We start from the raw sequence: 14,734 nt of genomic DNA, 5'->3' as shown, positions 1-14,734 counted from the left end.
AAAAGTTCAACAAGCTGCTCTCAGAGAGAGCGCTGAAAGGGTTTTCAGGAGTTAGCAGTTTAAAAATACCAAGGTATGTTGACTCTTTAACCTTAGACCGTCGTAAACCAGGGCAAAAACCGTCACCCAGAACAGCCTGAACCCTGGGCCGACATCAAAAGTTTGAAAGGAATTCCAGTGTTAGGCTTTAAACACCATCGCTAACCTCTTTGTAGACTTAAGGGCTCAGTTAGCCCTGGGCTTCTGTGAAGGCGAGTGTAAAACCGTGTTTAAGTCCAGGGCCTTATTTAACCCAGGGAACAACCACAAAATATACAGCATTAAAAGCCTCACTGTTGCTGTGGGTTTGTAGCTGTTTTGAGCTGTGCATTGAAACCATCTCTTATTTGGCTCATTGACTGCATCCTAGCCCATCCCTTTTGTAAATGAAGATAATGAATTGCCTCGAGTGTTGGGCCTGGATCGTTTTCCAGTCTGTCGCATCACTGTGAGACAAAAATAAGGCCAGTTGTATTCTGTGTGATGTAAGCGTGTTTGTGTGTTTGTGTTTGTGTGTGTGTGTGTGTGTGTGTGTGTGTGTGTGTGAGAGAGTGTGTGTGTGTGTATGTGTGAGAGAGTGTGTGTATGTGTGAGAGAGTGTGTGTGTGTGTTGGTCTACGAGCGCTGAGCTCTGTGGCTCTGTCCATTAATAAGGTGAGAGATACTGCATTACTGAGGAGTATTATGGACAGCTCTGGTTAGGTTGCACTTTTTTTGCTCATCAGTACACGTAAAGCAAATGAAATACAGCCTTTTTTCTGATGTAGGTACTTCTTTTTTTCAATATATGTATATACAGTGAACACACTTTTATGTTTTTCATGCTTCTTTTGAATGTGTGAGCTATACTTGTCTTAAAAAAGAAAAAAAATCGACTGTAGTTTTGCCAAAGATGTTTTTAAAGAATTTATATGACGATAAGAAGATGCTGTTTCAAAGAGTCGCTTTAATTTATTTTTGTCTAGCACTATTTTTAAATCAGTGCTAACATTCCTTGCTCCCCTCTCATCAGTCTCGTAATTCTGTTTTGTTTGCCTCTGGTGGGCTCTGCATGCTAGTCTACCACTTAACAGCCACTTATGTTGGCTCCATTTCCTGTGTGCTCACCCCATTGTAAATTTGGCCTTTTGTTTTATGTCTGTGGTGACCACATGTTTTTTTTTTTTTTTGTTTGTTTGTTTTTGGTTTTGTTTTTTTGTTACCTTATGTTTTTCGGTTGATTTCTTTTGTGTGTTTTTGTCTTTTCTTTTTCCCCTTTGTCTTCTTTTTCCTTTCCCCGCTCTGGATCTTTTATTTTCACCTCCTTATCCCCCCCCCCCCCTCCCTTTACCCTCCTGCCGTCACATTACCTTCCTCCACACCTCCCGTCCTGTACCCAAGACGTTGCCCTCCCCACCCCCGCTGTCCCCTCACTGACTAGTGCCACTGCTGACCATGTAGCGTCCGGCTTGGAGGACCAGAGCGGTCCGACGCCCTCCGCTCCTCGTGATGTCGTGGCCTCGTTGGTGTCCACCCGCTTTATCAAGCTGACCTGGCGCCAGCCAGCGGAGACGCATGGAGAGAACATCACCTACTCTGTCTTCTACAGCCTCGGGGACACCAATAGGTACATGTTTCTCATTGCTGCTCATCACTGCAACCGGATTCGGTCATCTGGATTCCAACCAGAGACTACCCTTTGTCGGAAATGTTTAGGTTATGTGAGGGTACATAAAGTATCAATCTAGGAGATTTCTGCTGACTAGAAAAACTAAGGCTCCTCATCAAGTCTGTCTATATGGAGTAAATTCAAGCTCTTGCATGAGAGGCTGTTTGTGCTTTGCATAAATCTATCTCTCTTTAAATCACCTGTGGCATCTGTGTCACATGTTATCAAACTCCTTACCCCCTTACCTTCACAGAGAGCGCATTGAAAACACGAGTCGACCGGGCGAGATGCAAGTGACCATTCAGAACCTGGTTCCGGACACCAAATACACATTCAGGGTGGTGGCCTCCAATAGGAACGGACAGGGAGAAAGCTCCACCCCCCTCACCGTGGCCACCCAGCCTGAGGGTAAGAGCCTTCCACCAACCTTTCCCCGCCTTTTTGCCGCTATCCCATGAGCTCTCCATGAGTCTATGCCCCCATACATCTCACCACCATACCTCAAGAGACTGGGCTTAGCCATCCCACCCACACACCGGCCTCTCTTTGCTCTCAAGAAAAACAGGACTTGTTTGTGCAAAAGAGGAAAGCTAAAGCTTACTCATGTGTTTACTTGGAAGAAGCCAAGCGGCATACTAAATAGACTGGAAACATCCGAGGTGTTTTCACAGGAAGTTCTCAGATGAGGGTCCCTGTGTGTTCGAGCCGTGTTTTCTGGGAGGTGAAGTTTGCGATGGGAATATTTGTTTCCAGATGATCCAGCTGTTTCATGTGGAGAGCTCACTCAGATCTGCTGACAGTAGCACAGATTCTGACTTATCTTTCATGAATGTGAGGGGTTTGAATGGGGCTGGTGAACGTGCTGCCTGATGCCCTGATGGGGAGCAGTGTCCCAGGCTAGGAATTACCAAACGGCTGTCTCTGGGCCCTGGCAGAGGATGGTGCAGTTCTTTGTGACTGCCTCTCTTTTGTAGTAGTGGCAGTCAGGAGTTTCCACTCCAGAGTCTGGCTGTGGTGCTTCTGGCTTGGTCGGGCGTCTTCATCAGGGCTGTGGAGTTGGTTCACAAAACCTTCAACTCTGACTCTGACTCCCACTCCTCAATTTATGGTACCACTTACTCCGACTCCTCTATTTTACTTAGACTAATTATTGACTGAAATCACACAACATACAAGGCATTTCATCACTGTCAACGTGAATCATCAGGCTACTTTTTAGCACCCTAATTATTTATTACAGAAGTTACAAACATTGAGTAATATTAAACATAAAACTTACATGCTATAGTTTTATTAAAAGTTTATAAAGTAAAAGGTTATTAAAGAAATAAACAATAAGAATGCTATAAAAGAAAATCAGGAACATCCCGTCATATAACACGATACAGTAAGTAAAACAACTTTTATAATTTTATATGAAATGGGACTATTCGTTGACTTCTGCTGCCTACCTGAGGCCCAAAGGATACGAGTCCCCGGGCCTAGGCCCAAAAGTTGAACATTATTTTGGGAGTCGACTTATCCGGCAAATATATAGACCTAAACCTATATTACACCTCTGATTTCTCGGGGTCGACTTATAGGCCGGATCGACTTATATGCCGGCGTACATGGTACATTTAGTCGGAGTCTGTAAAAATCTACCGACTCCGACTAAATGTGTGGCAACCCAATAATTGCTTCCGACTCCACGGCACTGGTCCGAACAAACATAGTTGGAAGTGTTTGTAGGTGAGAAGCCAACAGGGGATATTCTCCCATGTCACCGGAACAGTGACTCCCACTGATTGGCCCGGGCGCTATGGGGAGCATTGCTTGAACCTCCACGTGGATTATGGCTCTCTGGAACAGTACTCCGTGGTCTCGTGAAAAGAAGCGGTGCTTAACTCTATACGTTTTGGAGGAGACATGTGATAGTCCTGTACCCTCCCTGGGTTGTATAACCGATGGGGAATAGACAGACAAGGGAACTGGAAATGGCTAATTTGGGTAAAAAGGGAATAAAAACAAATAAAGCACATTTCTTTAGTTCAGCCACAGCAAAACCATTCTTACTGCATGGAAAACAAACACAGTTAAGTTCCTGCTGGTAATAGCATTTGCCAGTGTTCTGTTTGTATACACTTCAGGAAATTCATGATAAGATATGGTTTCAAAGACGCACAGTCTGCAGAGTTTTCTTCTCAAAGTGAATTCAGCAAACAGCGACAGTGTTTGTCTTAAAATAGAAGACTAACTTACACAGCAACCAACCCTTATATGCATGTAAACCACACAATGCAGTGATGTCTGGAAAACTCCTCCGCAGACGTGCTGCACGGCTGTCGCTGAGCTCGCTGTGAATTTGTTATTCTGAGTGCCAGACTGTGGAAGGATGAAAGCCGTCATCACCATCTAATGCTGGAAATAATAAGTATCCAGTAAAGAAATCAAAGCATGAAGCAGAAATGCAACTTCTGGAAATAAAAAAAAAATATATATTTTTTAAAAAAAATACATACTTCACAGATCTGTGTTCTAGTTAAGTTATCTGGGCTAAGAATTAGCTCACACTGCAGAATAGACCTAAGTTCAGTCTCTTCCATTAACCGCTTTTTGTGTTTATTTTATTTGACCGCTTATGTCTGTGTTGGGAAGCCAGAACTTTTATTTGACCACTTATATCAGCGTTGGGACGTCAGAACTTAAAACCTCCCCTGAGCAGCACGTCAGATGAAATGTTTGCTGATAGCGCACAGTTTGCGTCAGATTAGGGTATCCAGCTGAGCTGTTGTTTTTTTATGAAACACACTTTGATCTCTGTTCTCTGATCTTGCCGATCCAGTTCAGGTGCCAGGACCTGCTCCCAACCTTCAGGTTTTGTCCGTAACCCCTACATCCGTCACTCTGAGCTGGGAAAGGCCCTTGACTGGAAACGGCGAGATCCAGACCTACAAAGTGTACTATGTGGAGAGAGGCCAAGAGACTGAACAAGTGAGTCTGTCGAGCACGAGGAGTTTGGCCGAGGTGCCAACAGCCTCATAGATCCAAATGAGCTTTTTAAAAACCCATTCGTCAAATTCACACGAACAGAGATTAAATAAGATATCTTTAAAACAGCGTTGAAGATTCTCTCTCCCTCTCTCTCTTTTTTCTTTGAACAGGATATGGACGTGACAGGTTTGTCCTACACAATGACGGGACTGAAGAAGTTCACAGTCTACAGCTTCAGGGTGGTGGCTTACAACAAACACGGCCCTGGTGTCTCCACTGAGGATATTACAGTTCGCACTCTGTCCGATGGTAATGACCACGATCCAGGCCTGAGAGTTTAAGTTTGATTTACTGCCAGTAGATTTTTTTAACATTTACTCCAGCAATTTCTTTTACATGTTTACGTTGTTAGTTTCTTGTTGGCCTCACTCATTAAACAAGAGAAAGTTTTGTGAGCACTTCCTCCCGTTAACTGAAAATTGGAGGAAATGAGTTCTTCAGGGTGAAGCTTTTTAAACCTTGCCAGCCTGTCTGCGTGTAGCAGAAGTTGACTTATTTACATTGCGCTTTGAGAATGTTGTCCAAATTTGCATGACGCGTCTTATCCAAGTTTGCGCGTCTACTTTTGATTAAGATGTAGGATTACAGTTGCGGCGTTAGCCGGTCCGTCCCGGTATTCATGAACACTGTCGCCCATTGGTTTCATTATTAGAGCTGTCAGTCATTCTCCGCAAGCTGTAAACACCGAGCAGCTGTAAACATTGTAAGGTTGTAAAATGATGAGTTAATGTGATTACTCTAGTGAACCTTCACGGCTGTCGCGCTAAACAAACCAGAAGACGTTCCCCATTGTTTACATAAGGTTGAGTGGAATTCTTATTAGTCTCATTCATTTGTGTGAAATCACATCTACCCACACGTGGCTTACAGCCTCAGGAAACAGCCTGCGCTTTCTTCGGCTGGCTCTCTAAAGAGCCCCTTTTTTCTCTCCTCTATCACTGTGGGAGGATAGCATACAGGGCGACTGCGGTATCTTCCTTTTCTCTGTAGAGCCTGAGGGGGAGAGACAGGCAGTATACAGCAGGTGGTGTTCTAATCCACCGCTCCAATCATATACAGCTATTCTGCAGCACTGGGGAGAAAACAAAAGGAGAGTAAACAGGATAATGAAGTAAATCTTTATTAATGACGGGCTGATTCCCACACGCACATAGTAACACACACACACACATGTGCACGCAAACACACACATGAACGCACAGAAGCCAGCTGCAGTTTCTCATGGGAGCGATATCATAGAAATAGAAACGGTTTTGGATACCTGCTAATGATACTCTGGAGGACGGATGAAATCTCCCCCTACCCAATTTAGTCCACAACAGAATGTTCAAGACCTACAGTTGTACCCAGCAATATCCACTCCTAATATCTGACCATCCATTTACTTTAGACTCTTGCTATTAAATTGTGTTTTATAAAGTTTGGGTCTTAAGTGTACTCGGTGGACAAGCAGAGACTTTTAATGTCGTGGTTAACGATGACACATTTAAGGGTAGTGCACTTTTACTATAGGTCTAAGTACTGTTGTCTGACTTGCTTTGCTGTTGTTATTGTTTTTGATAAATCTTTATTTTTTTCCCATACAGTTCCAAGTGCTCCCCCACAGAATCTCACTCTGGAAGTACAGAACTCAAAAGTAAGTTTCATCCAGATGCTTCTCTGTGTAAGGAATACCTCTAGCTAGCCACAGTAAAAACAATATACTACTAAATCATTCTCAACTACACTTCTGCCTTGTGCAAACAGACTGCTGACTAAATTCCCTAATCTCAGCCACTATAACTAAAGCATTAAAGCCAATTCTGAAACAGAGTATAGAGGCCTAAGGTCCTTGCTGTAACTTGTTTCAGCGTTTTTTTCGGTTGCTTAGATATACTTTGATCTAAACGTGTATTGATTGCTGCATACCCGTAGGGATAAACATACCTTATCCGCCGTGGTTATGATCACTATTGTCATTTTGAGATATTAGGATGCAACATATGGGGCTGACTCAGTGAATGTTGATTTTCTTAAAGAAAAAAAAAAAAAAACTTTTTCGGAGGGTTTGTTTCGTTTAGACTTTGTTTCGTTGTCAGCTGTCTGACAGAGTTTGTTTCCAACAACCAATGTATTGCACTCAAAGAGACACTCATTTTATCGTTTTACTTGTTTTTTTTTTTTTTTTCCCCTCTGACAACCCAGAGCATCATGGTCCGGTGGCAGCCCCCGCCCGCCGGCATGCAGAATGGAGAGATTACCGGGTATAAGATTCGCTACAGGAAGGTCGGGAGGAAGGGCGAGGCCGCGGAGGTCATGAGTACCCAACTCTACCAGCTCATCGATGGTTATTATCACAGTTCACGCCTATGACCAGTAGTGCACAGGCAGTCGTTATAGCACCAAGTTCACAGGCAGAACACTGATCAGTGGAACTAGTAGTTTTAGAGGCATATGAGTTCTCTGCCACCTCGAGTCAGTAGTAAGAAGGAAATACTGCACGGTTTCCTTCAAGATATCTGTCTTTTCCAGCTCTGGATTTTAGAGTTCTTTTAACATTTTTCAAACATGCTGTAGGGTCTCCTCTCTGCCTTGAGCTGCTGATCTTTTATACTTCAGATTTGCCCCATTAAACAGACAAACTGCGGTGGTTTCTCCTCTCTTATCTCCTCCAACTTGCATTAATGTGACAGACATGCTCAGGTTTTTTTTTTTTTTCCCTTTCAAAGAAGTGATTTTTGAAAAACAAATCTTTATGTTCCTCAGCTGTAATGAGAGAGGGTGGTAAAATCTTATGATAAAACCAGTGCCTGTGTTTCTCCCTCTGTGCTAAGGATGAGGGACGGCATGCAGTGAATAAGTCCGTTAGTGATCAGTGTCAGAGATGTTGAAAATGCTCATGAAAGAGTATTTGAGATTTAGCATTATGCACATGAGTGGATTTCTCTTCCTGCACCCGCTTTTCACGTGGATCTCATTCTCTTTAAGATTCTTTTCACATTCATTGACACCCAAAGGTGTGTCAGCGGTATTACAGATTTATGTTTTTGACAGTGTGTTAAACCGGCACCTCTAAAAAAAAAAAAAAGCAAAATCAGCTATGTTAGAATGCAGCCAGATAGTATGGTTAGAATTTGATTATGGAGATGAATTACCTGCTGATCATCAATCAGGAAACTGAACAAAAGTAATGAGTGGTTTACAGTTGTTGTTGTAGTGAATTTAATTCCATCTCCGAACCTTCTGACATAGAAAGGAATGCCAAGAACTACACTTATAAATCCATCTGAAGTTAATGTTCTCTGTTCTGTTGGAGGTTTGGACCGTGGGACGGAGTACACATTCCGTGTTTCGGCCATCACAGTGAACGGCAGTGGGCCAGCTACAGAGTGGCTAGCCACAGAAACCTTTGAAAGCGATTTGGATGGTAAGAGAATATTCGAAAACTGTTGGACAAAACAGTGGAACATGCACGGCTGTTGTCTCTGGTCTAGGACCAAAAAAATAGTCCGGTACACGTTTTCATCTGGAACTGCCTTTTGGTCCAGGAACAGTTTTTCAGGGTTGAAGAAATTAGTCATAACCTCAAAAGGGATCGGGTCAGAGTTTATGCCCTGATTTTAAATACATTTTCTGAGGACGTTCAAGGTCTCAGACTCTGAATCTGAATGATGGAGCATTATTAGGATGAATCAAACCAATGGACTTTTTTTTTTTTTTTTTTTTAGTCAAAGCCATCTTGGTCAGAATTTAGGTTGAGAGTATATTTGAAGCTGCTCCCTTTGCGTCTGACAAGGGAATGTGGCAGTTTGAGTCTCAGCTGTAATGCATAAAACATACTGTGCTCTGAATTCCTTTAATGGGGTAAATTAGTATTGTGAGCAATAGATGGCTGGTATCCATTCACAAAGAACAGCTGATTCATCTGATGCGAATCATATTGTTGAGATCAGAGGATGAGGATTTTAAATGTACATCAAAAGCAAGCCCATAATAGATGGACTCATCAATTCTAAATGACATGCTAAATAATTTACCTCTACCCCAAAACTCTCTGGCTCTATTAAATCCTCCGTCGCCCTACTAAATTTGACATTTGTCTTGCTGCTTTTGTCATTTCGGTCTCTGTTTTTTACTCTTACCTAACACATTTGAGACACGAGCAACGGGTTCACATCCTGTGAGCGCCACACTGAAAGAGGTCTTCTAAGTTTACATTCTTCATTTGCCGTTGCTTATCTTTTGTGGGGTTTTTTTTCTTTTTTAATGATTAGCTGAGCATCGCGGTGTCTTTCCTGGTTCTGGAGTTAATACGGATTGTGTCAAAGAAAGTGTAACATCTTTGTCTTTATTGTCTAAGTGAAAGAGAAGCTCTCTGTGTTATGCCTTGGCACTTTGTCTCACTTTTCAGAGTGGCCTGTTGCTGTCTGTGTTGTGCACATTTAGAAAAGCAAACTTTGAAGTAAATGGGATAATGCAATCATGTTTTAGCCGATTAGGGGGTGCTTAAGTTGGATTAATAACCGCATGTGCGTTGAATCCACAGCAAAAACCCAATGCTGAACCATACACAGAAGTGTGGCTGTGGTGTGCTGTGTCTTGATTTGAAAGCCATCGTAACCCATGCTAACATGTTTCTGTCGTTCAGAATGGTAGAGGAGGGGGACCAGTGACACAGCAAGACTAAAATGCCTCTCAAAAGCACTAATGCTCTAATTCATCTCATTTTACATGAATTAGCGCACTACAAATAGGCCTGTGTCTGAAATAATGAGCCCATTTTATGGGTCTAAATCCAAATGTTTGCAGGAAATTGCCAGCCCTGCTTTATCTAGTATCAAAAAATGCATTAAAGCAGATCCAAAGACGAATTGAAATGTAGCTGAGCTAATTAATTTACACAGGAGTTTATCCGTTGAATAAAGATCGTCATATCTCAGAAGGTATGCCAAAAAAGAAAAAGATTGAGACCGTCTCACTTTAAACAGCTTCTCTCCACGCTGGGTGATTTTTGAATTAATGTTCTAAAGCTGTCTTTCTCTGATAGTTATTTTGTGCCCATACATGATTTTTGAATATGCTTGAAAATACCCTCACTAATGTTATTAGTCAAGACTTTGAAGTTTTGTTGGGTTTTTTTTTTTTTTTTGCTTTCTTTCTTCCTGTCCTACAGGGTGTAGTGGCAGTAAATTACACTGAGAGTTTTTTTGCTTCCTGAGTCAGCTTTTGACCACTGGTATTGTGAGCCAGAGGGAATTTACTAACTATCTCTGAACATTTTGTTGTTGTTGTTTTTTTTTAAAGAGTCACGCGTGCCAGACGTGCCCAGCTCTCTACATGTTCGGCCGTTGGTCAACAGCATCGTGGTTAGCTGGACACCACCAGAGAACCAGGACATTGTGGTAAGGGGCTACACCATTGGATATGGAATTGGTAGTCCCCACGCACAGACCATCAAAGTGGATTACAAGCAGCGCTATTACACCATAGAGAACCTGGGTGAGCTCTGTTTGGGTTTTCCACGGAGGGAAAAGAAAAAAAAGCAAGAATTATATTTTAATATTAATAGAGATGAAAATATAAGATTTTTTTTTTCATTTTGAATGTATTTTATGCAACTTTAATGACTGAACTCATTAAATTTGAAGTTTTTCCACTATGTACATTTTGTTTCTTTTCTTTTCCATGTGTGGCAGAAGTAGCTTTTTGAAAAGTCACTTTTATCAACATTCACAGTCGTAAACCAACGCAGAGTTGTTTCATGTTTATCGGATGTGATTAGGTTGACTTATGCAATATCCAAAGCGCTTTCTGCAATATTTCCAGAGTATCGTTCTGGGGATTGTGTTCGGGGGAGAGGGGGGAGTGTATTTCATGACTATTTGATGACTCAGTGGAATAATGAGCTCCCTTCTTCCTTTTGCAGACCCAAGCTCTCACTATGTGATCACCCTGAAGGCCTTTAACAACATGGGAGAAGGAATACCTGTGTACGAGAGCGCCATCACCAGGCCGCAGTCGGGTAAGATACAGAGAGAGAGAGAGAGTGAAAAACAAGAGAAAGTGATGATGAGATCTCGTGTATCTCCGGCGCGGTTTTCATTTCACGCGTTTGCTCTGTTCGAGCTCTCTCACGGCGGATTCATATTAGCGACCGATCGTCGAGCCCTTGATATGTGGGCTTGGTAAAAACGGTTTGGGGGAAAGAGCGGTCGTATAAAATGGTTGAGATGATAAATTTTTAAGCCGCCATACAAGCAAAGTCTTCATCATTCTGGGAAGTCTCGATGCCATGAAGTGAGTGTTCAGTGCAGCTCTGTATGTGTGTGTTTGTGAGTGAGTGTGTGAGGTGGCATTCATTTTCAGTGCTCGAGTGTGTTAGTTTCCTGATATTGCTCTACAGCAGGTCTAAGCATTCCTCCTCCTGGACAGCTATAGCGTTTGCGGGATTGTGTTCCAAGCCAGTGCTAGCGCACCTAATAAATCAAATCAAGGTCTTGAGAGTCAAAGGGTTTGTAGAATCAAGTGTACTGCTTAAAGACTGGAACGAAGTCCCAGAGATAAGATTTAAAAGAATAGGTCTGCTGGCCACTGTAGCGTGGCATGCATGTTCTGAATACAAACCGAGTTTCACTCCTTTAGGAGCTTAGGAAGAAAAACTGAGGACAAAGTCAAAATGTTTTTTTGAATTACTTCATTTGAGTTGATTTTTACACCGTGGACGTGACTTCCATCTCTCTGCACCATGGCAACCCTGCATCACATCTGCCTGAATACCATGGAGCTGAACAACAATCTTTGTACATCTGTAGAGCAAAGGAACACTTAGAGGAGTAGTGAGAAGAGCCTTTTTCACAGGTGTTTGCTGGCCAGCAGATATTAATGATGCTCTCTCACTTTTCAAATAGATGTAATACTGTTTTGCTGATGTACTGATGTACTGGCTGGACACATCCACTTCACTTTCAGTACAGTGGCCTCAAGGGTTTAAAGGTTTGACTCTCAGTCAGTATTTACAGATGGAAAAAAAGAAAAATGCACTCATTTCAACCTGTCACTGGAAAAAGAAGTTTCCAGAAGCAGCAAAAAAACAAAAAAAAAACTCTACAGTAGTGTCATATGGGGTGACACCCTCATTTTTCAGTTGAGCAAGCTTTCTCCTGTTCCATTTTAAAATAAAATTAACTTTCATTCTTTGCCACTCAACGTGCAAGGTGACAGGTACCCATGTCAGCCCCCCTGTGGTTCAGGGATCCAGAGGTTCTGGTTTTTGAAGATGATAAAGTGATGTATGTGAAACAAATGTCTGTGCGTAGCTATCCCCATAAACCACCCTCCCCCCAAACCCCCCACTCGTTTTTTTTTTTTTCTGCTATGCTCTTTGCAGCAAACTCAGTGCCACGTGAGCTCTGGAACTGCAATTGAAAATGTTGGCAGCACTGAAGGGGTTTTCAGGACCCCCTGCTAGTCTTGTCACAGCCAACTCTGCAAAAGTCAACTTTCTCAAAGTCTCTCCCAGCTAAAAAAGCAGCATGGATGCAGCTGTAGGCTGCCTTTTCAAATTCTCTCACGTGGGGGTTTTTTTGGATCCGCCCGAGCCTCACAGAGCTTCTTTTCTTTTTCTTTTTTTTTTTTTAAAGAGCTCAGTCTTTAGTTAGTGCATGAGATGACCTAGAAAACAGAGAAAAGGAAAAAAAATGAGAGGATGTTGCCTGTGAAAGATAGTGCGAGATTGCCCGCAAAAAGATTTATTAAAGCCTGAGATTTATTAGTCATGCATGTGGCTCACTCTGATTCTCGTTTACAGTGTCACTGACTGTGCAGCACCTACTTACACACACACACACACACACACACACACACACACACACACACACAAACACACATATACTATTTGTTCCCTTTGAAACTGAAAGCTTTGAAGAGTCCTTGAACAGTCCACACTGTAGTTGAACAGCGATGCAGAAAGCTGCTTAAACTGGAATCAGTGTATGTTTTACAGATAATCTGCAGGGTTTGTAACATGTTTGATGCCAGGCATGAATTTACAGAAACAATGTAGTGCACAGAATATTTTATTTTCTGATGTTTGAAAATGGGTTTAAAGAGACAGTCCTTCAGATTTGTTTTTTAAACAGTGTGAACTACCAGTTTTGTGTTTAATGTCTATGTCGCGGTACCTCTAGTGACATCTTGTCTATAATGTCTGTGTTGCGGTACTTCTAGTGACATTTTGGAAAATATTTGCCAGCTTTATCCTGGTGTGAGAAGTTTATGTTGTCTGCCTCTCTAACAATATTCTCTCTTTTTCCCCCTCCTCCTCTTCTCTCATCGCTTCCCTTTTCCGCTCCCTCCCTCACTCCCTGCATCTTAACTCAACATGTTTGTTTGTTTGTTTGTTTTCTGTCACTTTTCCTCTCCTGATTGACCCTACCCTTGTTTTTTAATTCATGCGGTTGTCTTTGCTTTTTTATTTAACTTGCCATACCACCTTGCTCGTTTTGGTTGGCTCTGTTATGTCCATCTTGTGTTAACTGCTGTGAGCAGACCCCATTGACCCTGACGTTGATCTGTATGAACTCTTCCATACTCCATACACACCAGTACCCGACCCCTCTCCCATGCTGCCTCCGGTGGGCGTGCAGGCCACCGTCCTCAGCCACGACACCATCAAGGTCATCTGGGCCGACAACTCCCTGCCCAAAAACCAGAAGATCACCGACGCTCGCTATTATACCGTACGCTGGAAGACCAACATCCCAGCCAACACCAAATTCAAGGTAAAGTCCTAAGTCACCGATCTGGACTTCAGCCGGATAGCTGCTTTTATCTCGTGGGAGAGACCTCACACAGTCAAGCAATGTTCCATTGTATGAAATGGTTCGATAAATCTCATCACCCTTTTGGAATGTGGGAAGTTGTGCGAGGGCTCCAAAGTTGGGGGTTGCAGAGCTGTCTTTCAGTGCAGGAGTGCATCGTACATCTGGGATTTGGGGTTCGAGACCTAGCTGTGCCCGGCTTTTCGATTGTTACTGGTTGTTCAGGATGTCATCCACGATTGCTTTCCCTCGCAGGTGGTGACAGATAGTCTGGCTCCTGTGTAGTTCTTGGTATTCTTTTGTGAACATTGCTCTCTTCCAAGAGAGTTATGGTGATGCAGCGGCTGACTTCATGCAAATGTGTTAGCCTCACTCACCTAGACTAAGGTGGTTGGCATATTAAGGCCAGACTTACAAGATTACAGGTAATTTTGAATTCCACACTGAGGGGAAAAAGCAGAAATTAAAAGGAAAAACCACATTTTTAAAAATATTGCATGGTCTGGTTTGTTTATGTCATCCGTGGAGGTTTTTTTTCATTTCTACTTTCTTAGTTACAGGATTTTCATGACAGTCTAAGCCTGCTGTTTGACTGAATCAGTCTGCTCTGTGCCATTGAGTGATTGGCTGAATCAGTCTCCTCTGTGCCATCATGTGATTGGCTGTCGTTGGCTTCAGGCCGCTGTGCTGGAGAGTCCTCTCCTCTCTTTTCAGAGAACTGAAAGCTCTGCCTGTCAGCCAGCCACAACATCGAGTGTTCTCCTGCCAGAGCCATGTGGCTACAGCCTCAGTGACGTCTCAGAGTCACGCACAGCCTCTCTCCCTGCCTCTCCCTCTCTCTCTCTCTCTCTCTCTCTCTCTCTCTCTCTCTCCCTCTCTCTCTCCCTCTCTCTCCCTCTCTCTCTCTCTCTCTCCCTCTCCCTCTCCCTCTCTCTCTCTCTCTCTCTCTCTCTCCCTCTCTCTCCCTCTCTCTCTCTCTCTCTCTCTCTCTCTCTCTCCCTCTCTCTCCCTCTCTCTCTCTCTCTCTCTCTCTCTCCCTCTCTCTCTCTCTCCCTCTCTCTCTCTCTCCCTCTCTCCCTCTCTCTCCCTCTCTCTCTCCCTCTCTCTCTCTCTCTCATCCTGTCCCACGTGCCCGTGTCTGTATTGAGTCATCAAAGAGGACTGTAAGCAGAGTGTGTTTAATTAGCAGAGTGATTCTTGGCACAGGAATAAATAC

The 14,734-nt window shown here is 43.0% G+C and overlaps 1 protein-coding gene across 1 annotated transcript in view; it reads left to right on the top strand.

The window, feature by feature from the left end:
• neo1b (neogenin 1b) overlaps nt 1-14,734 on the top strand; it is a 75,249-nt gene that overhangs the window by 51,673 nt on the left and 8,842 nt on the right. The window contains exons 8-17 of the mRNA XM_030774921.1: nt 1,420-1,645; nt 1,941-2,095; nt 4,512-4,660; nt 4,831-4,969; nt 6,307-6,356; nt 6,905-7,046; nt 8,016-8,126; nt 10,004-10,198; nt 10,626-10,721; nt 13,247-13,479. Coding sequence (XP_030630781.1) covers nt 1,420-1,645; nt 1,941-2,095; nt 4,512-4,660; nt 4,831-4,969; nt 6,307-6,356; nt 6,905-7,046; nt 8,016-8,126; nt 10,004-10,198; nt 10,626-10,721; nt 13,247-13,479 — 1,496 coding nt within the window. The remainder of the gene's footprint in view (nt 1-1,419; nt 1,646-1,940; nt 2,096-4,511; nt 4,661-4,830; nt 4,970-6,306; nt 6,357-6,904; nt 7,047-8,015; nt 8,127-10,003; nt 10,199-10,625; nt 10,722-13,246; nt 13,480-14,734) is intronic.

Source organism: Chanos chanos, chromosome 5, assembly GCF_902362185.1.
Source record: "Chanos chanos chromosome 5, fChaCha1.1, whole genome shotgun sequence".
Taxonomy (NCBI): Eukaryota; Metazoa; Chordata; class Actinopteri; order Gonorynchiformes; family Chanidae; genus Chanos; species Chanos chanos.
The sequence above is the reverse complement of the archived record's forward strand: the minus strand, read 5'-3'. Positions and strand labels throughout refer to the sequence as shown.